The sequence below is a fragment of the Ictalurus furcatus genome, chromosome 22 (assembly GCF_023375685.1).
Source record: "Ictalurus furcatus strain D&B chromosome 22, Billie_1.0, whole genome shotgun sequence".
In the NCBI taxonomy this organism is placed as follows: domain Eukaryota; kingdom Metazoa; phylum Chordata; class Actinopteri; order Siluriformes; family Ictaluridae; genus Ictalurus; species Ictalurus furcatus.
The window spans coordinates 20,314,778-20,336,643 of NC_071276.1; the positions used below are offsets into that span (position 1 = coordinate 20,314,778).

The following is a 21,866-nucleotide window of genomic DNA, read 5'->3' on the forward strand; positions in this document are numbered from 1 at the left end:
ACCTCTGCGCATGCGCATTTTCATCACCCTGCTTGAGCGACGACATTTGAACCGCGCATGCGCACAGGTCCGTTTCTCGGTAGCAGCGAAAATGGCGTCGGTTACAAGTAAGTGCGGTTTCTGGCTATTTTTAAAAAATAACTATATCTAGACAAAAATGATTTCGAGTTGTACTTTCAGATGTCTACAGCGTAAATATGTGACGTCTTGTGTACAAAAAGGTATTTGATGGTCGAAAAAATAATGAACGACGGCGCTGGAATTGTTTTAGGTCAAACACGCAGCTAAGGTTAGCTAGTTAGCCGGTTAGCATCCGGTTAGTTCGTGTTCAAATCTATACACGTATACGTTTTACCTCAACTAGCTAGACCTAACTATATATTCATTTATTTAAACACTTATATAATCAAATATGCAATATTTAATAAATAAAAACTAAACAGGAGGAAAATTCTGAACGTTTTTAGTGTAGCTAGCTAGCCGGCTAGTTTCATTAGAACGTGTATTCTTTATTCTTTTTTCCTTTTTTACGACGCTCACGTGACTCGTGTAAAGGATTAAACATTACAAAAACATTTAAAGTGACACAATAAATAAGGTTCACCCAATATTCCTGCTTTATCACAACTTAGATGTGTTTGGTATAATTTTCCCGCCGTGTGTTAGCAAGCTAAACACGTTTATAACCGGTAATATCGCCGGGTGCAAAAGTTTGTGCCCCCTCAGTACAAAGACGCCGTGTTTTGACCAAATTTTTTCTCATTACTATTTTAACGAAACAATGTATTTATTTAGTGTCTTATTTACATTTAAGATGTAGATTGACAAGGTTAATTTTATTTATTTTTTAATAAAAGGTAATGAATATGATATGAAAGTAATGAGGTGGTGAAATGAAGGTAAATAAGATTTATAAGGTAAAGTTTGTGTGAAAGCAGAAACAAACTGGATTAAATATGTTAGGGATGCAAAACCCTCTCATCTTTCTTTCTTGTACTTTATGGTATTTGTGTTTTCATTAAAATAATCCTGTTTCAGTGTTAATAAGTGAGACACATCGATATGTAGTAATAGTAATACGGTATATTATACGTATACAAGTTTATTTCAGAGTAGTTGAGCTGTATTTATCAGTTGCACAGCGTGTGAAGACGTGCACGTGTTAATTCTTATAAGGACGTGTATAGGGCTGGGCAATACGATGCAAATATATCACGATACTTGAGGAAACTTATCTATTTAGTTTAATGAGCATCGAGGAATTTATTCGATAAATGTTTCCGTCGTAACTTATGCCCATGTCGTCTTATCGAATAAAAAAAAAATCTGCTGTGTGTGTGAGAGCGAGAGGTTTAAACTCTCATGTATGCGTATGTGAGATTTTTCTTTTTTCCTTCTTTGTAGATTACAGTGGCTATAATCAGGCTGGTGCTCAGCAAGCGTAAGTGTGCAGTAAATCATAAACATACAGAGTGATCCTGAGTGTTTTATTCCCCTTGTACCACAGCAACTTACCAATGGTTTAATTTCTTTTGTAAACAGTGACACATCACGCTTTTTGACCTGTTTATAGACTCGGAAGCGAGTTAGTCCCTCTGACACCAGAGACTCCTTCCCTATATGTTAGTGGCACGACCCTGCGATAGAAAACGATACCATATCAGAATGGGTGTGTTAATATAAACCTGTAATGAACACCTTCCGACCTATCAGAACCCAGAATCTGACATTATGCTGTGGTATAGTCGTTATGGTTAATGTCATTGGCTGCATCGCCGATGTCGCAGCGCACTGATTATCTTTCGTTTTTCCGCAGGTATGGCTCATACGCAGCCCCGCCTGCTCAGGGATACGGACAAACGGCACAGGTACGTTCAAAATCCTCGTTAACAATTAAGACAAAGTTTAAATGTAATATCACAGGATTTAAAAGTGAGAGGGTTTTGCATGTCTGGAGCGTGACCTGTAGTTTATTTGTTTATTAGCAGGGCTACACTCAGCAGGACTACGCTTCGTACGCCCAGGCTCAGCCCGCTGCCACCGACTCTGCTTACGCCCAGACAGCCTCCTCTGCTGGAGGATACACGCAGCAGCAGTACGCAGCCGCGTACGGACAGTCCACCACACCAGGTTCGCCCGAAACGAATAATGATTCAGCATTGAGTGTGTTTGAGCTGATGGCACACAGCAGAAAGCATTTCGGTTGTAATTTGATCAGCACACATGTGGTTAACTCTGAGCCTGGTAGAGTTTTTGGTTTTTTCACGATACATATACATACGTTGCAGTAGATCAGCTTTTTTTTTTTTGAGTCACCTCCACAGATAATTAAAAAAACAACCAGATATCGGACTCTTGGTATACAGGTGTTCAGTGTAATCCGATTATCGAGGTAGAACTCCAGCTGAAATGGAGGTTTTGTTTTTTGTTCTCGAAGCTTTAGCTGAGTGTTTCATGTTTCCTATTCAGTGTTTAAGTTAAGCAGTGTGCCCTTGAAGCAATGCACTCAGGCTTAAAAGGTTACAGGAATGTGAAAATGTCTCAAGTCACATAAAATAACACAAAATATCTCTAACATTCATTTATTGGTGAGATGAGCTGTGAGGGTATATGGTGTTTAACTAATCAGATTATTTTGTTTTTGGTAACAGTTGTGCATGTATGTGAAAGTGGTGATCTTTCTCTCTGTGTGTTTTCTTCCAGCTGCTTACAGTACTCCTCAGGCTGGAGCTCAGGGCTACACTCAGCCTGCACAGGCCTATGGGACTAGCAGCTACTCTAGCACCACCGCTGCCGCTCCTCCTGCCACTCAGGCGTCGTACGGCACGCAGCCAGGATACACCACTCAGTCCGCTTACTCTGGGTACGGCCAGCAGGCTGCCTCGGCCACACCGAGGTACCGGGAGAGATTCCTGTATGATCGCAAGCACGCCACGTGGTGGAGGTTCATGTGTTGCCGTGTGGATGCTGGTCTGTGTGAAAGTTTGACTATAAACCCTCTGATCTTTTTCCTCCCTTCCTGCTTTGTAGTTACAGCGCTAGCACGCAGCCTGCCTACTCCCAGGGGGGCTACCAGGCCCAGCAGTCTGCCTACGGGGGACCGCAGCAGTCCGCCTACACTCAGGCCCCACCCCAACAGCCGCCTCCTTCTACAGCCTACCCTCCTCCATCCAACGGATCCTACAGTCAGTCTCAGTACAGCCAGCCCGGCGCTCCTCAGACCGGCTACGACCAGTCCGGACCTTACGGTGAGGTTCACCTGCTCTCGAATTACAAACAACCGTCAGCTTCAGAACTATTGGCACCCTTTATAAAACGTACATGATTCCTCATTTAATTTCTAAAGCCAATAAATAAATCTCTTAAGATTTCAAGCTAAAAGGTATTAAAGTGCAATAATGCCACGGAAGTCAGAAAAATAATATACACGTGAGGAAATGATTACGAGGCGAAAATAATTAAACGGTTTCTTTTTTGTTTTGTTTTTTGTATTCATTTAAATCAAAATCTATACCCTATGAAAATGATTAGTTTTTTCTTAATGGGAAGTTGCTTGATTATGAAAAAAGTATTTAAATGTGTTTATTAGTTATTGAAAATGCAATAATGCTTCAGGATTTAGAGAAAGACACGCATCATAATCCTGTATTGTGTTTTAAAATACAATTATACACACATCATAAATGCTTTTATTGGGCGTTAAGTTTGGTGTTTTTTTTTTATTGGATGCAAAATGTACAATTTTCATCTGCCGCTACCTCGTGCAGGTGGTTACGGTCAAGGCGGTGTGAGCGGAGGCTATGGTAGCTCCCAGCGTGGAGGTTACCAGGGAGACAGCGGTGGTCGCGGTGGCTACGACAGGCCAGGGATGCGCGGCGGACCTCGGGGTCGCGGCCCGATGGGTCGGGGCATGGGGTAAGTTCCGACACGCTAATGATTTCAACTAACTCCCGTTTCTCCCCAACAGGCTAACCAGAGCTGGGCCACGATGCTTCTACATGCATGATGGTGTACACCCCTTTCTACATGCAAAGAGCTTATTTATTACTCAGCTCTGCCAAGTCGCTTTAAGAGCGGGCCACTTTTTTGTCTAGCCGAGTTCCTCCAAAACAAAATGGAGGTGGTTTAAGAGCTGCATCACTAATTTTGTCGAGTTATTCACGCCTTTAACACTGCATGCAGTATCGCTATCCTCCAAATACCTAAATTCACCTCCTCCAAATACTCCCGTTGCTGTAGTCCTCTGGTGGTTTCTCTAAGGATTTTTAAAAATTATTTCCTCCACGTAAATAACACTGCAGTACCTTTCTTAAAAAAGTGCTATTAGCAGTAAAACTAGCAAGTGGACTAGAACAAGTGCCTGTGCATGCATGTGTCTAACAAACAGACCGCATGGAGTCACTGGTTCTTCAGCTGTCCTGCTAATGCACGAGTGCTGATGGTCACTGGCTCTATAAACCTCCACAAAGGTCTACTTTGCTGCTTTGTTCACTCCGAATATTAATTCATGAGGTTGAACATGAACACTGCCTGTAGGGTTTCATACAGGTTTCTTTTTAAATTGGGAGTTATTGTGGGGTTTACTGGACCTTGAATTAAACCGACATGGGTATATCTGAATATTTGATTTTCTCTGGGCTATGAGGAAAAAAAAAACTTTACATAATCGGCGTGTGCCTTCGAATTTTTGCTGTTGAAGTTCTTCTCAAAGAAACTCCTAGCTTGACCATCAGCTTTCAGGAAACAGCTGGTGAAGTTCCTCATGTGGTCAAGGGCTTTTTAGAGCCTGACCCCAGGTGGCTTTAGGGCTCAGCAGATGCTGAGGTTAATTTTACAGGCTTCTTCAACAGAAATAAGTTGGAAGGTTATGCTTCTATTCTGACCAAGCTCAATCCAGTCTCCAAATGTTCACCTGGGTTGTTTTAGAAGGTGTCCTGGAGCATCCCAGTATCGTGTGTAAGTGTGAGAAACCCAAGCAGGATCATTTCCTCTGCAGGAAAAGATTTGCTCGAGGGATGACGTGTAGATGGTGCTGCTAGTTAAGATGTTCAGTCGTGGTTTTTAGTATTTTGATGCTGTATACGGTTTAGAGTGTGGACCTACCCTGAATTCCTTTTCCTGCACGTTTAGAGGCAGCTGGTTGTTGAGCTTGAGCAGGAACTCATTCCAGGGTCACGATCCAGAGTTATAGTACCAACATTTCTCACCGTAAATGAATGATTGTGTGGCGGTTTGGGAAAAGCGTTCGTGGGCATTTTGTGTTTTTAATGTAGATGTGAAAACTGAAAGTTCTGACAACCAGTTCTCAACCAAAAGTAAAAGTTCTAAAGTCGGTTTTAAAGTCCGGCCTACAGAAGTGAAAACGGATCCTACCACATTTTAGGATTTGGGTCAGATTCCACTGAAGGACACACAGGAAATGTTGAGCGCTAAATTTCTTGTCTTTCGTGGTGCCACTTAAACATTAAGACTTGGTAAGCGGTCCTCTGTTCTGTTTTGATGGTGTGACCAAGCAGGAGCATCGAGTCACAGATATCTGCACAGCCATTATTTGAACACATCCTGTACTACTTCCGTTTCATTACGCCACGTGTCTGTCACTTGGATAGAAAGATTTTGGACATCTTTCAGGGTTTTTTTTCCCCCTTCGTTGATCATTGTGGGTTTACGAAGCATGTTAGCTGAAAAACCTCAATACTTCTGGTCCAATTGGGTTTTTACAGACCATCACACAATGGGTTGTTCTGAACTCATTACATCAGATACCTGCTGAATTATTTTGCTTGAGGTTCTCTTTGTGTCCAAATCTCCTTAAATGTAATCACACTGCTGGCTAATGGGAAAACTGAAGTTTATATTTATATATAATCTTATTTGGGGTATTGTGTTTCCTGTGCTGCTGGTTTTTGTCCAGAGTCAGACTTAAACAGTGAGATGTCACTGATGCTTTTTAAAACCTTTTTTTCCCTTAATTTATCATCTTGTTATAGTTCGTTAAAATACTGCAGTTAATTAGGGCCGGCCCATGCACTAAGGGTATCAGTGCCCTGTTAGGACACTCTAATTTTTTATAAATAAAAAAATTAATAAATGTTTAGATACACATGCGCCAGAAATGCTGGTCATTAGGGTCTTGCCAAAAACACTGGATGCAAGCATCATTTGCCCTCAAGAACTCTTTCTTGAGAACAAGCATCTAGTTTCACCTTCACGCACCAGTTCTGGTGGGTCCTCTGTCTTCATCTCAGACATTAAATCAGGCTTCTTTTTTTTTTTTTTTAAATGCTCCTTCCAAGAGGGTTCATCTGATCTGTACCAAATTTGGTCAGCATGGTTTTGAGTCAGGGTTTCCATGTTAAATTGCGAAGGAGTTTTTATGTCTTTACCTTTCCATGGCAAAACGGTTTATCGGTGAACTTGTGACCCCGCACGAACTGGAAGAGTTCACATGTATGCTCGGTGATTGGGGGTAATAACATCCACATGCTAATAGTGGCTGAAACAAGACACTGCCACACCATTGGTGCTTGGGCCCGTCAATCGCTGCTTGCAGATAATTTCAATTTTATATCCTTTAGGTGCAGACTATTTATTTATTTTTTTTGTGGTGGGAGGGATACATTTTGATGTACCGTTCTGCTTTATTTATTTTTTTAGAAACGGTACCTAACTCTTTAAACATTTATTATTTTGGGTATTTGGAAATGACCTTGGGAAAATTCTTGGGATAAAACATTGGGATAATTCTTTCAAAAAAGAAAAGAACAATAAGACAAAAAAAAAACTACCCCGATGGAACATTAGAGGAGAAAACAAATTCTGGTTCTTTCTTTATTTTGAATGTTTGTGGTATTTCTCTCATTTAAACCAAAAACTAATTTTTTAAAAAAAAAAAACTGCTTAATTCTTTCCAATTTTTAAAATTTTATTATACCATGAATTAAGTTTTTTTAAAAAAAAATATATATATATATATATAAATGCAGGGTTTAAAGCCTTTTAAAAACATTTTGATATTTTTAATGATGAATGAATTGAGTTAAGCTGAAGAATCTCTGCAGAATACTTAATTTGGTTCATTTATGTTTTTATTTTAGTTTATTTATACCACAGCAGTGTTATAGATTATATACGTTATACACGTTAGTGTTTTTTTTTTTCCCAAACGGGAAAACTCTAAACCCTTAGTAAAATATAAAATTTCTTTAATTGGGAAGGAAACGCATCATACTTGTGGTGCTTTAAGGCAAATCCGATTCTTTAAAATGGACTCTGAATCCTAATGCGGGCGAGGCTCGGGTTTAATTTTTATATATATATAAAAAATATATAATATATATAATTCGTGCTGTGGTGGTTTGGAAGCGCGAGATCAAGAACGTTTCGATATCCGAGTTTGAAACGTCATGAAGAGGAGCCAGACGTCTGATCTGTGTCCAAGTTAGTAATTCTCTCTTTATTTCTAATCCAAGTGTAACTGAAAGTGTAAAGAGAAGGTAAGCGTGCACACGTGTTTTACCTGATTATTGTTTAATTACTCATTCACTTGTGGTGTTTTTTCGTGTGTTTTTTAAAAAAAAATTCTCCAACAGCAATGTGGTTTCAAAATGTACTTCGTGTTGGGAAACACTTGAAGCTCCAATTTGAGTTTTTCTCGTGCCAGATTGCAGCTTTACAGTGTTTCCACACGGGTTGTGATTTCACTCTGATGATTTTACAGGTCTTATTTTAACGCTTTTTGTCATATTTGTATGCTACAGGTAACAGAACGTCATTACTTTAGGTGCTTCTTTCCGTATCAAAGCCAGCAGCTCACAGGGGTGAAGGGGAACTCGCTGAAATCAAGAATTTTTACTTAAAAAAATTGTTTTAGCATTTATTTTTTCTTTTACATGTTCTTTTTATCTGTACTGTAATACTGTAATAAAAAACCTGTATTAGGTTTTTTTTTTTTAACAATGAAAGGGTAAACTTAAGATTTTATACATACCTGTGTTACCTTAATGCATTTGTTTTATCCACCACTGAAATGTTTTATTTTTTAAATTTGCTTGTGTTTGTATTTAAGGTTCATATGCTGTGCATTTATGCTTTTAAAAATAATTTTTGCTTACGTTATCAGTAAACCCGTACGACGTGGTCTTACGTGGGGGTTTTCTTTTTTTTAAAAAATAAATAAATGAGGGAGAGTTATGTCCATGCGCTGTTGAAGTCCCCTTGGTTCAAGACTAAATGGAATTTCACCTATCTTCATTCGTAGCATGGCTGGAGACAGAGGTGGCTTCAGTAAGCCTGGTGGTAAGTTCAGAGTATTACACTGGCTAGTCCTCTTCTGAGTTTATTCATTTATACCTGAGTAACGTTTCCCGTTGTTGTTGTGCCACTATTTTGGTGTCAGGATTATCTTAAAGCGGGGGTATTCTTCCTTTTTGAAAGGTTGATTTGAGCCAGCATCCTTTCAGGATGGGTTTTCTGTTTGTTTGTTTATTTATTTATTTATTTTCTTGGTAAATTGTCATATTCAGAGAAACCCTAAAACGCATCCTACGTCGCCTCACGGCCAACTAATTTACCAAATACTGCTGCCAGCGACGCGCTCTTTTCCTTCCTGTTGTACATAACGCTTTTTCTGTTCTCTCTCTCTCTCTCTGTGTCTCCTGTTTATCCTCGGAACATCAGGATCTATGAGGGACGGAATGGACGGTGAGTATCGCGCCCTTCACGTTCTTGTACACCTGAGTCATCAGATTGGTTCTCGTCCTGTTTAGAAATAGGTTTTTATTGTTTGTTTATTTTTGTCGTCTCTCAGGACACCCAGGCGAGCAGGATGAGTCTGAGAACAGCACCATCTACATCACGGGGTTGACCGAGAAGGCCACGCTGGCCGACATGGCCGACTTCTTTAAACACTCCGGCACCATTCGGGTGAGAACGCCAGATACACACGATGGACACCAGCCCATCTTCCTCTTCTTACTCCTCTGCTCCTTTTTTTCCCTTCTTCCTTTCCCCTTCCTCTATTTTTTTTTCCCCCCCCCTCTTCTTCCTCTTGACCACCTTAGCATTAGCTAAGCTAGCCGACTAATGTTCACTTGACCGGTTTTAATATTGACTGCTTTATCAGTCTGATGTTAAATATCTAAACAGAGTTCTGGGTTGTTGTGCAGGTCTGGGAAGTCTGTATGGGGGGAGAAAAACTTAAAAACCCTTTTTGAAAAATGTTTGTTAATGTGGAAATTCCTGTTGTGCCAATAAAAAAATGTATATTGAAATACAGCACCCATTTTTGTTTAACATAATGAATGTTTGGGATAAAATGGGAACTTGTTGGATCGCACCAATGCCACAGAGGTATGAAAAAATAATATACACAGAGAATAGAAACTAAAAGGAAATTCCCCATGCTCCCGAGCACAATTTTATTAACTTGAGTTTATTGAAAAGGCTGACTATTAGTCATTTAAGTGTGTTCTTTTAGTGAGGAGCAGTTTTATTTTCTCTGAGAGCAGAGATTGTATATAATTACGTAAAGATCGTGTCAGATTAACACATTTATTTATTATTTAATAAATCTTAAATATCTTCCCGCAGATAAACCGGCGCCTGAACCAGCCCGCCATCAATATCTACACTGATAAAGACAGCGGCAAACCGAAAGGAGACGCCACTCTGTCCTACGACGAGCCTTCGTGTGCCCGCGCCGCCGTGGAGCACTTTAACGGTGGGTCTCTTACGGTACCGCTCCACTCGCCGTACCCTGGTCTATACGTTATATACAGTACACGTACATGCATCATAAACGTCTTCTCATTATAGTGTACAATACCTTACTCCTGTGAGTAACGTGTATCGATGATCCTGAATGTCCGCCGTCTTTATTAACCCTTCCCTGCCCATGCACACTTGTGTACAGTCGATTTCAAGCTGTTTTAATGGAAATGGAAGATGTAAATCCTCTCTAAAGGTTTTGCATTATACCTTTTGATATCTTGGAATCTTTTGTAGAAAGCTTACAGGGTTTTGAAGCTTTTCTTTATCCCCCATTCTCACACCTCTTTCTGTTTCTGTCCTTCCAGGGAAGGAGTTCCAGGGGCGGAGGCTGAACGTGTCGATGGCGCGAAGGAAAACCGTACCAGGGTTCATGAGGGGGGGGATGCCCATGAGAGGAGGACCAAACATGATGGATCGTGGAGGTAGAGCTCCTCTCTCTCACACACACACACACACACACACACACACACACACGAAAGGATGAAGAAACTTCAGCTAAGAGCTCATTACTGATTTCTATATAAACACGCTGTAGTACAGGTCTGACTCCTGCACAACACTCTCATTTATATAAACTCCTATAAAAGCTTCAGCAATGTTCTTTAAAAGCACAGTCTCCTCTCTCTCTTCCCCCCCCCCCCCCATTAGTTATTGACCTTAATCTAAAAACTGGAAGAAATTTAAAAACCGTTCGTGCAGGCCCACAAGTGCCTGAATTCAGCTTTTTTACATTTTATATAATTTTTTTTATTATTCTGTTTATTTATTTTACAATTAGATACCTTGATATAACCGAGTGATAAATATCAGTTTAAATAGACAAGATAATGTAGTTGCAGAAAGCATGTTTTTTTTTTTTATAAGAACAAATAAATGTGTTTATTAGGGGGGGGGATCGGTTTTGCTGACACTAAAACCGATTTTTGTGGTGTTCTGTGCAGGTATGATGGGTCGAGGTGGAGATCGAGGTGGGTTCCCTCCCCGCGGAGGTCCACGGGGTGCCATGGCCTGGGGAGGGCCACCAGGAGCCAACAACGTGCCAAAGAGAGCTGGAGACTGGGAGTGCCCAAACTCGTGAGTCTCTCTCTGTCTCTCTCATAGTGTACAGTGTGTTCAGTGTATGTGATTCACTTCCTGTCTTGTGTGTGTTCAGTGGTTGTGGGAACCAGAACTTTGCCTGGAGGACAGAGTGTAACCAGTGCAAAGCTCCAAGACCTGAGGGCATGGCGCCTCCTGCAGGTAACACACACTAACTACAGGGATTGAAATGGCTTGCTATACACATTACTACTCCTCACTCTAAACCCCGCCCACAATCAGTATATCGAACTCGGTCTGTAAACATCAAGCTCTTCAGTTCTCCAAAAACACCGAGATGACTTCCAGTCAGCTCCAGAATTATTGGCACCCTCAGTAAAAACGGCTTAATTAGCATTCTCACACTTAAGTGGGAGTGCTCTAAAATCTTTCACAGAAGTAAATTTATTTCGGTCATAAAAACGCTTATAACAGTTGTAACTGAGCTTAATGCATATGTAAATAAGACTAGTGCTGTTTTATTTGTTTGTGGCTGTTGGCTGATCGCACCGTTTAATGTGTTGACGTTTTATTTATTTATTTAGGAATGCCTTAAATATTTTATCTATTGTCATGAATTTTTTTGACTTTGACCAACCAAAATGAATCCTTTTAAAGGGCTAAAATGTTGATTAAAGGGATGGTTATTGCTAAAATGCTCACGTGTGGAATAATGGATGGAAGCTGGTGATGACGTGTGCGTGTGTCCGTTCATTCAGGCGGAGACCGGGGCCGAGGCGGGATGTTTCGCGGGGGCAGAGGGATGGATCGCGGTGGGCCAGGGGGAATGCGTGGAGGCTGGGCAGGAGAACCCGGAGGCTTTAGGGGTGGCCGAGGAGGAATGGACCGGGGAGGGTTCAGAGGAGGAAGCCGTGGTGGACCTCCGATGGACCGTGGAGCGAGGAGAGGGATGGGACCCGGAAAGATGGATATGAGGTACGACTGAATCTGACCCACGGGTTTATTCGTAGGTTTGTTTTTTAACTTTTATCCACTTATAGTTACTTTTAACGTTGAGGAACACCTGAGACGAGTTAGTTCCCGTTCTCACTTGCATTATATAGCAGCTATAAACACTCGTTCCTTCACCAGCATTTCTTGTCGTGAGGTTTTTTCTCTCTCTCTCCCATCAGAGATCAGCGTCAGGAGCGCAGAGACAGACCGTACTGAAGCATGTCACATTTCCACAGTGATCAACATGTGTAAAAGCTTTTTTTTCTTTCTTTTTCTTAAAATGGTCTTTTTAATTCCAAGTCCATATTTATACATGGTTATCCAATCACTGGCACAAACTCGTGTGTGGCTTCATTATTACACACCTGCGTGTGTTTTCATTATTACCCTCCATTTAGGAGTATAGTTTGATTTATTGGACTTAGTTTTCTCTCTCTCTCGCATTTCTCACTGTACAATTCTTCAATGTTGTCAGTTTTATTTTGTAACCTCAGAACCACTTCCCCTCTCTGCACCCCATGTACTACTCAACCTTTTTTTTTTTTCTTTTTTAAATAAACTTAAACTGGATTGACTTTTAATGTGACGTGTGTGTGTCGTGTGGTGTTTCCCGTGTTCAGTACGGGATGACTGGTGGACGTCAGTGGCGTCGTTGCTCCACGTGGACAGCAGAGTTTTGCTTTTTCAATATCGACGGCTCTTATTGGCTCGTGTGGTTTAAGTAGCGAAGAACGACGTCATGACATTCAGCCGCTGTTCTGAAGTGGCCCCACCCACAAATTACCCTTCAGAGGAGAATATTACTCTGGTTAACAGAGGGGTTTTTTTTTTTTAAATAAAAAACTTTATTCAGTTATTTTTTAACATTGGTTCACTGCACAGAGCTGAACAGCAAGAAACATGAATATGAAAGCTCCTGTGAAAATAAACACCAAACTGGATATGATTGTGCAGTTCACACTCTCACCACAAGATGTCACTGCTCCCCTTAAAGCACTAATCCTCCAATACTTCAGCAGGACTAAACCTCTGACTCATGCAGATAAATCTATCTGCTTTTTGTGTGCAGATAAATGTCATGGTGCTAAATATGCAGGTTTTAAAGGCTCTCTCGCCTATATATAGCTTAAGGCAAGACACGGCAGTGCACATGACTTTGTTTCTTTTCTTTTTTTTCAACAATAGAAATCATAATTACTCTTGGTGTGTTTTATTTACATTCTTTCCAGTATTTTGAACTCCTCTTTATGTAAATGAAGCTTTAACAGTTGGCTGGTGTGTGTATGTAATTTATTTGTTTAATCAAGACAACGTTGTGCTGTTTTTCTTCTTGTATAAAATCTAAAACTCATTCAAAAACTTTCATGATGAGACGAAACCGTGTAAATGAAAGTTTCATGAATTCTCCAGACGGTTGGATCGATTAAGACTTTATAAATGTGTATCATTTTGAGTAAACACTTTTCAGTCAGATTTCCAGATGAATGTGTGGTTTCCTCCTTGCATAAATCCTGATCATTTAAAATAATATTTGACCAAAACTAAGAGCAGGAGGATGAAATTTCTTTGCGTTTTGCCTCGGATCGAAGCGTGAGGCGCAGCTGCTCTGTGAAGCACATGAAGATATCTTCAATAAAGAAAAAGAGGGCTTATATTTCTCATGAGATTCTCATATAACGCATGCAAGAGCAATATGACTATTTCTAGGCATATTTAATCATTCCAGGAAATGATTAGATCTAGACATAGGCTTAATAATCTTATTTCTTCAAGTCCAATCCTAATAAAGAGAAATATTTGTCTATTTAAGATCTTTTCGGCTGCAAAGCAAGCGCTCTAACATTCTTACGCTGTTTTTTTTTTTATATATGCTTTGGTTTTGTTTTTCCATGAAATTAGATCTAAAAGCTTTGTGGTAAAAGCTATGCATGCTGTGCCAGATATTGTGAAGCGAGCACAGCTGGAAATGCTTCGAGGTTCATGTGGAGCGCTGAACATGTGGCCTGCAGGTTCGGAGCGCTTCTCTGAAGAACCGCTGCTACGCAAAGCCTGTAGTCATGATGAAGCACCGGGTTTCTTACATTGGGTTCTAAATCTGTTGCACAGTTCGTTTTACAGGACGTGTAACACACCTGAGGAGGTGAGACGGGGTCACTCGGGTCAGCCTGGGGGGTCAGCGTGGTTTAATCTGGGAATTAATTCCGCCCTTCATTACTCTGATGCTTCATGGGTAGGAATGGAAGGAAAGGATGGGGGTTTTTTTGTTCTGCAGCACAGCATATGTTTTCAAGGATTATTCTGAGACACTCACTAGGGAGCTGTGTGTGTGTGTGTGTGTGTGTGTGCAGAAGAGCTGATTCATCCAGGCCTCTGAGAATGATCTCACCCTCTCTCTCTCTCTCACTCTCTCTCTCTCTCTCTCTCCGGCTGTGCGTCCACCCCTCAGTCTAGCTCTCTTAAAGAAACAACCCACGCATTTCAAATCAAAACAAGGGCCTCCTTTTGGAACCGGAAAACGTCCTCACGCTGCCATTAAGCCAGTGAAGTCCTCCACAGAGCTGCAGATCATTTTGGGAAGAAGACAATGCCGGGTTTATGATGTAGAGCGAGCGTCAGACTGAAGCCCTTGTGTTTCAGGCTTACTCACTTGCTGCATTGTTTTTCAAACCAGCTTTGGAGTGAGATACCGTGGGCGACGTTGAAAAATTACGACACACTTCCCGTCCGGATGTGACTGACCCCTGATGTGTGTGTGTGTGTGTAGGTCAAAAAATAAAAAAAAGTATCATATTCTTGTATATAACTACACCACTGCAGAGCTCTGTGTTCTGATTGGTCAGAAGGTGTTGAGTGATTCTCCCTAACAGCAGCTCTGACAGTCACGCAGGTTTATGTTAACGATACTTTATCGTTTCTGTAGCAACAGCTCACTCACAGGGACGTGAAAATGTGCGTATTCGGTGATAAGGTTTCTGTAAGATTAAACTTGTCTGTTTCACATTTACGGAAGGAGTCTCCAGTGTCAGAGGTAAAGCTGTAAGGTTAACCCTCGCTAACAACAATCACGTCAAGCTGCGTTTTATTTTTTCGTCGTATTACCTTCGAGAAAGAAAGAAAGAAAGAAAGAAAGAGGCCGGTGACGGAACGACTGTTTGTAGCTGCTGTAACGTAAGTGACGATAACGGGCATTCCGCAACAATAAATATTGTTATTTACACACGGATAAACGTAGGACCCGTTCTTTAATTCGAATAAGAGGAATAAAACAATTTAAGGTGATGTTATCGGGGGAAATCATCAACATTCTGGTTGTAGCAGTGAATCCGTTTCAACGCACCGCCCCGTCGCTGATTATTTTCCTACAACACTACAGCACTGTCTTGCTTTATTGCTTACATATTTTTTTTATTTTTATTCTGTACGTCCTTCGGTCACAAAAACACGTGTCTCGAATGTGTCCGCTTTCCATAGAGCACCGCACGACGTTTCTGTTTATCACGATACGATTACGATTACGATCCAAATCCGTACATCCCTGTCTTCTTCACATGAAGGAGTCATAACCCTCTGTACAGCTAAAGGAGCACTTCAGTGAAGATTAATTGCTGTTTGTGTTCTACGTGCGGACTCACTTTCCATTACGTGGTCGAAAGATATCATTTCTAGCTTTTGATGCGAAACTAAAGCGCAAAAGCGCGTTTTGGGTGAAAAGTTCAAACTAAGAGCAACATTTCAATCCCAAGCACAATGCCCCTTTAACTGTTATTGATCCTTGTTTACAGATGTGCTTGTATATAAATCCAGTCTATTACACAGCCACGTGCTGATGTATCAGAATGCAGGCGTTATAACGCAACGTTATAACACTTTATACACGCCTTAAATCTCACATTTACAAGTTTAACCATCACTCTACACGAGCACCATGAGTGGTTTTTATCTTTATTAGTGTTTAAGCTGTATAAGTGTTTAAAAGGTTTTTTGTTTTTGTTTTTTTTTAATGCTACCTCACCTCGCTCGGTTTGGTTATTTGGACTAAACCCGGCGCCGTGTTCCAAACAGCTCTGTATTGAATATCTAGGGCACTACGTGTTCCGTCGACGTCACTCTTCCACGCAGTGCCCTACGTAGGGAGCGCGCAGATATTCGGGACGCAATCCGACCGCTTCTCCTATCGCTTTAAAGGACAATTACAGGCAGGATAGCTCGGTTAGGGGTTTTTTTTTTTTCACCCTGAGGCGAGCAGTCACGCCTTTCTCACACCGGGAATTTCAGCAGTGTGCTGTGACACGCAAGTGGGAAAAACCCGAGGATTGGAAAAAGAAAGGAAAATAAAGAAAAAAGGAGAACGAAAGAGAGGAAAAAACTGGGGAGCCATGGTTAGCTGAGAGAGAGAGAGAGAGAGAGAGAGCGAGAGAGACGTCGCTTTCACGCTTTCTATTCATCTGGATGTGAAGTGTTCAAGAGAAAACCACACACACACACACACACACACACACACGGGGATTAGACACCTCCCGAACAAACGAATCGGACATGATTCAATTAGGACGTTTGGAGGACTATGGAGCGGGCGCAGTGTGATGGGACACACAGCACGGAGATAAGTTCAGGACGCCATGGAGACCGCTACAGTGATTAGCTCATTCAGCTAACACCATCACCATGACGGGTAAGATCCCATTTAAATACTCGGTTTTTTCCTCTCATAAGTGTTTCTTTTAACGCGTCTCCCTTCATAACGACGCGTTTATAACGCTACCAGTGTTCATCCCCTCATATGACTCAGAGAGAGAGAGCGAGAGAGAGAGAGAGAGATTAGGCTGTAACCTGTACCTCAGTCTGACAGGATCAGCGCGCGCTCGCTCGCGAGCTTCTTTTTGCATAAACACCAACGGTTTTCACATTTAAATCTCAACCGAATTTCTGTGGAACATTCTGGAAGGTTTCTGATGAAGGAGCCGCTTAAAGCTGTTCAGTGGTCATTAAAATACATCAAAGTCTGCCTTTTGGGTTCAACTTTCCACTCAGTGATAAACTAAACACCAACATTCCTCTACAGAATTATGAATAAACTCACACTCACTCACACACACACACACACACACACACACACACTTTACAGTAATGAATAGAGCAGAATTAAATGATCTGTGAAGTTGAATTAACTGCAACGTTATTTAACACGTTCAGTGCTGACTTTACACACCTGGGTGTGAGGAATTAACACCTACAGTGTTTTATTAACACTTTATCGTGTTAAATTACTATATACGGTGTTGAATGAACTCTCAGAAGTGTTTTATTAACAGTTTATCATGTTAAATGACAGTAGTGTTGAATTAACCCTTCACAGTGTTTTATTAACACTTTATCCTGTTAAATTACTGTATACAGTGTTGAATTACCTCAGTAGTGTTGAATTGAGACTTTTTAATGTTAAATAACAGTATAGAGTGTTGAATTGACCATCAGTGGTGTTTAATCTACTGTTTATAATGCTAATGCTAAATTATAATGCTAAATTACCATGTACTGTAGTGTTGAATGAACTTTTTATGTTAATTAATGAATTAATGTAAATGAAATTACTTTTGGATGGAGTTAAAAGCACACGCTCGTTATAATGTTGAATAAACACTGTACAGTGTTGAACTGTAATAAACACGCACGGAACTGAATAATACTGAATAAACGTTCATCTGGACTTAACACGCGCAGCACTGAACCAACTCTTTATGTGTTGCATTGGGCTTAACCCCTTTAACAACTTTAATGAACACGTAGAAAACTGAACGAAAAAGTCTTTGAAGGTTTTGTAAAGTGTTTGTGTTTCTGCCGTTCGTCCCGTAGGAGCTTGATTGATCACAATGTGGTGTTTGATGGAAACCCGGATCTCACCCACATCTGGATCCTTCACGGCTGCGTCCAGAGTTTGTTGATTACACAAACACACACACACACACACACACACACGGATACGTTCGTCATACGGACACCTCGAGCGAGTGATGCTGGCGTCGTCATCCCGCTTTCAGCAAACTCGTCCATCCAGACAATCAGACGTCACTCCGTGCCTTTATTAACGCTCTCGTTCATCAGAAACAACATGGCCGACCAGAGCAACATCCAGTGCGCCGCTTCTAAAAGCATCCGGCCGTTTAAGTCCAGCGAGGAGTACCTCTACGCCATGAAGGAGGACCTGGCCGAGTGGCTGAACGGCCTGTACGACCTGGACATCACGGCCGACACCTTCATGGAGAACCTGGAGACGGGCTGCGCTCTCTGTCGCCACGGCAACAACGTGAACCGCGCCGCGCTCGAGTTCTTGTCCCAGCACCCGGACTCGGCGCTCCTCGCTCCCAGGCGGGACGTGGCGTTCCAGTACCGCAACGTGGTTCCCGGATCGTTCGTAGCGCGCGACAACGTGTCCAACTTCATCGGCTGGTGCAGGCACGAGCTGCGCATCAAAGACGTGCTCATGTTCGAGACCAACGACCTGGTGGAGCGCTGCAACGAGAAGAACTTTGTGCTGTGCCTGCTGGAGGTGGCGCGCCGAGGGGCCAAGTTCGGCATGCCCGCCCCCATGCTGGTGCAGCTCGAGCAGGAGATCGAGGAGGAGATCCGCGACCAGGAGAACCTGCAGGAGAACGCGGACAAGCCGAGCAGCAGGACGTTTAATCGGGAGAAGAGAAACAGCGACTCGGAACCGGAGCTCGTCAACAGCTGGAAACAGCAGAAAAGAGTCCTGTGTGACATGCGCAACCTGGACGAGCTGGTGAGTGTGTGTGAACCGCTTTAGTCCCTCAGGTGCTATTACTCGAGGATCAGAGTCACTAAATGATCCTCACGCAAATTGGATGACACTCATTTGCCCTACAGGTGAAAGGTCAGAGTTCACGTTTACACTCAAGCTCAAATCAGTGGCAGGATCAGCTAGGCGCTTTCGCAGCGTCTGACGTTGTCAAATCATGAGAGTTTCGCGTATTTTACTACCGTTATGAAATAAGAGGGTAAAGGTTTTTAAGGTGCGATCATTGATTTTTCTTTTAAAGGACACATAGTGCATGATAAAAAAGAAACAAACAACAGATTAAACCGTGGATTCAATCATTTTGTAGACGCGCTACTTTACGGGCCAGTGTAGATCCTGGGGGCGGAGCTTCGTGAACACGGGTAGGAAAGGGCTAACGGAGTAAAATGTCGAACGTTTAAACGAGACGGTTAAACAAATCGCGGTTCGAGGATGGCAAATTTAGCATGCGAGAGAAAGCTATCGGGTTGGGCACGCCTTGTTTGTAACAGCCAATCCCAGGCTCTGTTGCGTAGCGATTTTTCCTCAGCTGCCGTTTTTACGCAAAAGATCGTTATCTTATAATAAAGAGATATGATATTACAGTTTACGGTGCTGTCATAAAATTCACATCCAGGCGTTTTAAACGGGTTTTTAGAGAAAGAAAGGTTCCTGAGAAGAACCGAATACGGTGAGGGGAAGTTCAGGGAGGAACTCGTCTGCACATCGTGTAACGAATAATGAGTGACGGATCAGCGCTACACGATAAACCAGGAAGTCCGTGGATGTGAAGGAACTGCAGTGTGTGAAGAAGATCATCACACCCGCACGCCGTCTACAAGTCCATCACAACATGGAGAGAACATATATACCCTTTATACCGGGTTACTGTAGACCGGTTACGTTATGGGCGGGGCCGGACTCTGTGTGCATCACTTTTCCTTTCCCGGGTCCACAGGAGGAGAAATTGGAGTGAGCACTGACCCCCAGCTCTCTCTCTCTCTCTCTCTCTCTCTCAAACTCGCTGATATCAGGTTCCCAGTTAAAACCTTTCCGTTGTTCGAGGAGAGACTGGAGACAGGCTGGCTGCTAATAACACCGATCTTTCTGGATAATTCTGGATTGTGATTGGTCAGAAAGTGTAGATTAGTTTTCAACAGCAGCTCTGACGGGTTCTAATCAGCATCGTTTCTATAGTAACAGCTCGTTCAGTGCCAGTGCTTTATAACACTCAGAGGCGAAGCTGTAACTGTGAGATTACCCACAGCTCCAGGACAGAGGAGTTTACACTTCCTTACTGTTTCTCTGTAACACCACAAACTTTACTGTTTCTCCCTCTCTCTCCTTCTCCCTCTCTCTCTCTCTGTTTCTCGCTCTCTTTCTCTCTCTCTCTCTTTGTCTCTCTCTTTCTCTCTCTCTCTTTCTTGCTCTCTTTGTCTCTCTCTCCTTCTCTCTCTCTCTCTCTCCTCTCTCTCTCTTTCTCTCTCTCTGTCTTTCTCTCTTTCTCTCTCTGTCTCTCTCTTTGTCTCACTCTAGTTGTCTCTCTTTGTCTTTCTGTGTAGTTGTCTCTCTCTCTTTCTCTGTCTGTCTGTTTCTCTCTCTCTGTTTCTCTCTCTCTTTGAGGTTGACTGTAGTCGTCATCCTGTAATTACGGCTCTCTCATCACATGGGGGTGGAAAAAAAGAGAGTGTGTTTTGCCTCCTCCGCAGCAGATCGAGGCCACACACACACACACACTCACACACACACTCATACACAATCACACACACAAACACAAGCACAAACACACACACACACACAATTACACACACACACAAACACAAGCACAAACACACACACACACACACACAGAGTGATGAATGTGTTGGAGTTAATTATGTTTTAGGGGTCCAAGCACCAGTGGCTGCAATTTGGACCATTTAGTTCCACCCACTCGGATTTTCAGCTAATTTGCATAATATGCAAAACCTTCTTTCAGTCCTAGGATTTTTGGCCTGTCTTCACAAAATCGGCGTCAAAATACTCAGTTTCTCAGATTCTGAATCTCAATAACGATCAAAAACGTCGATATCTGTGAAGACTACGGCCTCCACATGCCAATCAATCCTTGCAGGGCGGAGCTTGGTTTAGGCAAACAGTTGATACTCACGATGGGTTGCAGGGATTCAAACGAAAGGTGAAACGAACGTTCAGGACCAACACGCTTGCGGTGCGGTCATTCATGGGAGGCGGGGTTAAATTCAAATTCTCAGGAAGAGTAAAAAACGTGAACAGTGCTGTTCGTGCGAGATCGGTTCCCGCCCTGATTGTAAAACAAATCGTGATTGGTTGGAGCGAGAACGTGCTACGTGAATTACGGACCAGTCCTAACCCCATACAGAAGGCATGTCTTAGCCGTTCGTGTGTGTTTAAGGTGTTAAATTGTGTATGTTGTCATTTTAGCTGAATTATGTCCTTATGATGTTCTATATGAATAAACCCAGTGACCTCAAGACAAACCACTTCCTGTTCCAACGAACTGCCCGGCAATTCGAATTAGCAGCGCGAGAGGCTACAAATAGCCACGAGTAGGTTTAACAGCACCTACAGGGTTTCATTTCTCGTGAGTTTGCTTGTATCTTTCTCATTTGTAAGTCGCTTTGGATAAAAGCGTCTGCTAAGTGAATAAATGTAATGTAAATGTAATGTGAGTTACACTAGTGAAAAAGATCAAGAGCGAGCGATACGACAAAAATAAAATACAATAAATACCTTCACGAACAACGTCCGAGCGATACAGTAGTGCGGCATTAAAAAAAGAAAGAATCAGTGATGTTTTATTTAATGCCTTTACATTCATTTGTATTTTCTAACGTTTAAAAAAAGAATACAGTTTAAAAAGAAAATATAATTTTTCCTTTTTTATAAAAATTTAGTCATAATTTAATTGTCATTGTTGTTATCGTTAGTCCATCGGTTCGTTCCACCTTTCACGGTCTTGCTGTATTCCCTTCTCAGGTATTTTTTTTATTAGAAATCTTTTTTAAAATGGTGCGCCGTTAATGAAAATATATATTTTGAGAAAAATGAGAAATATTTGCAAAAGAATTAATGCTGAAATGGAGCAAAAAATTCAAATAATTGTTTTAAATATTGACAATTTAGAAGATTAAGCACAAAATTGTAGCATTTAACATCCAGACATTTTAGAATTATTAATTTTAAAAAAATTATATTTATATGGCGATTTCTCAGAAATGTGTAAGTGTAAATGTAAATTGGGATCTATACG

The 21,866-nt window shown here is 41.7% G+C and overlaps 2 protein-coding genes across 4 annotated transcripts in view; both read left to right on the plus strand.

The window, feature by feature from the left end:
• Nucleotides 1-13: 13 nt before the first annotated feature.
• Nucleotides 14-12,388, plus strand: ewsr1b (EWS RNA-binding protein 1b). 3 transcript variants are annotated; one of them, XM_053653677.1, is made up of 16 exons: nt 14-107; nt 1,405-1,441; nt 1,817-1,868; nt 1,986-2,130; nt 2,704-2,896; nt 3,031-3,248; nt 3,768-3,915; nt 8,261-8,298; nt 8,680-8,703; nt 8,810-8,925; nt 9,592-9,721; nt 10,077-10,193; nt 10,713-10,845; nt 10,925-11,010; nt 11,568-11,784; nt 11,982-12,388. In XM_053653677.1, exons 1-16 carry the CDS (start codon nt 92-94, stop codon nt 12,016-12,018), a joined length of 1,707 nt encoding a protein of 568 aa, XP_053509652.1. In that variant the 5' UTR covers nt 14-91; the 3' UTR covers nt 12,019-12,388. The 3 variants fall into 3 exon arrangements, with proteins under 3 accessions (XP_053509652.1, XP_053509654.1, XP_053509653.1); XM_053653679.1 differs by having other exon boundaries at nt 2,704-2,863; XM_053653678.1 differs by having other exon boundaries at nt 1,989-2,130.
• Nucleotides 12,389-15,138: 2,750 nt separating this feature from the next.
• gas2l1 (growth arrest-specific 2 like 1) overlaps nt 15,139-21,866 on the plus strand; it is a 30,660-nt gene continuing 23,932 nt past the window's right edge. The window contains exons 1-2 of the mRNA XM_053653676.1: nt 15,139-16,474; nt 17,656-18,580. Of these exons, the coding sequence (XP_053509651.1) occupies nt 17,912-18,580 (669 nt within the window). The 5' untranslated portion in view covers nt 15,139-16,474; nt 17,656-17,911. The remainder of the gene's footprint in view (nt 16,475-17,655; nt 18,581-21,866) is intronic.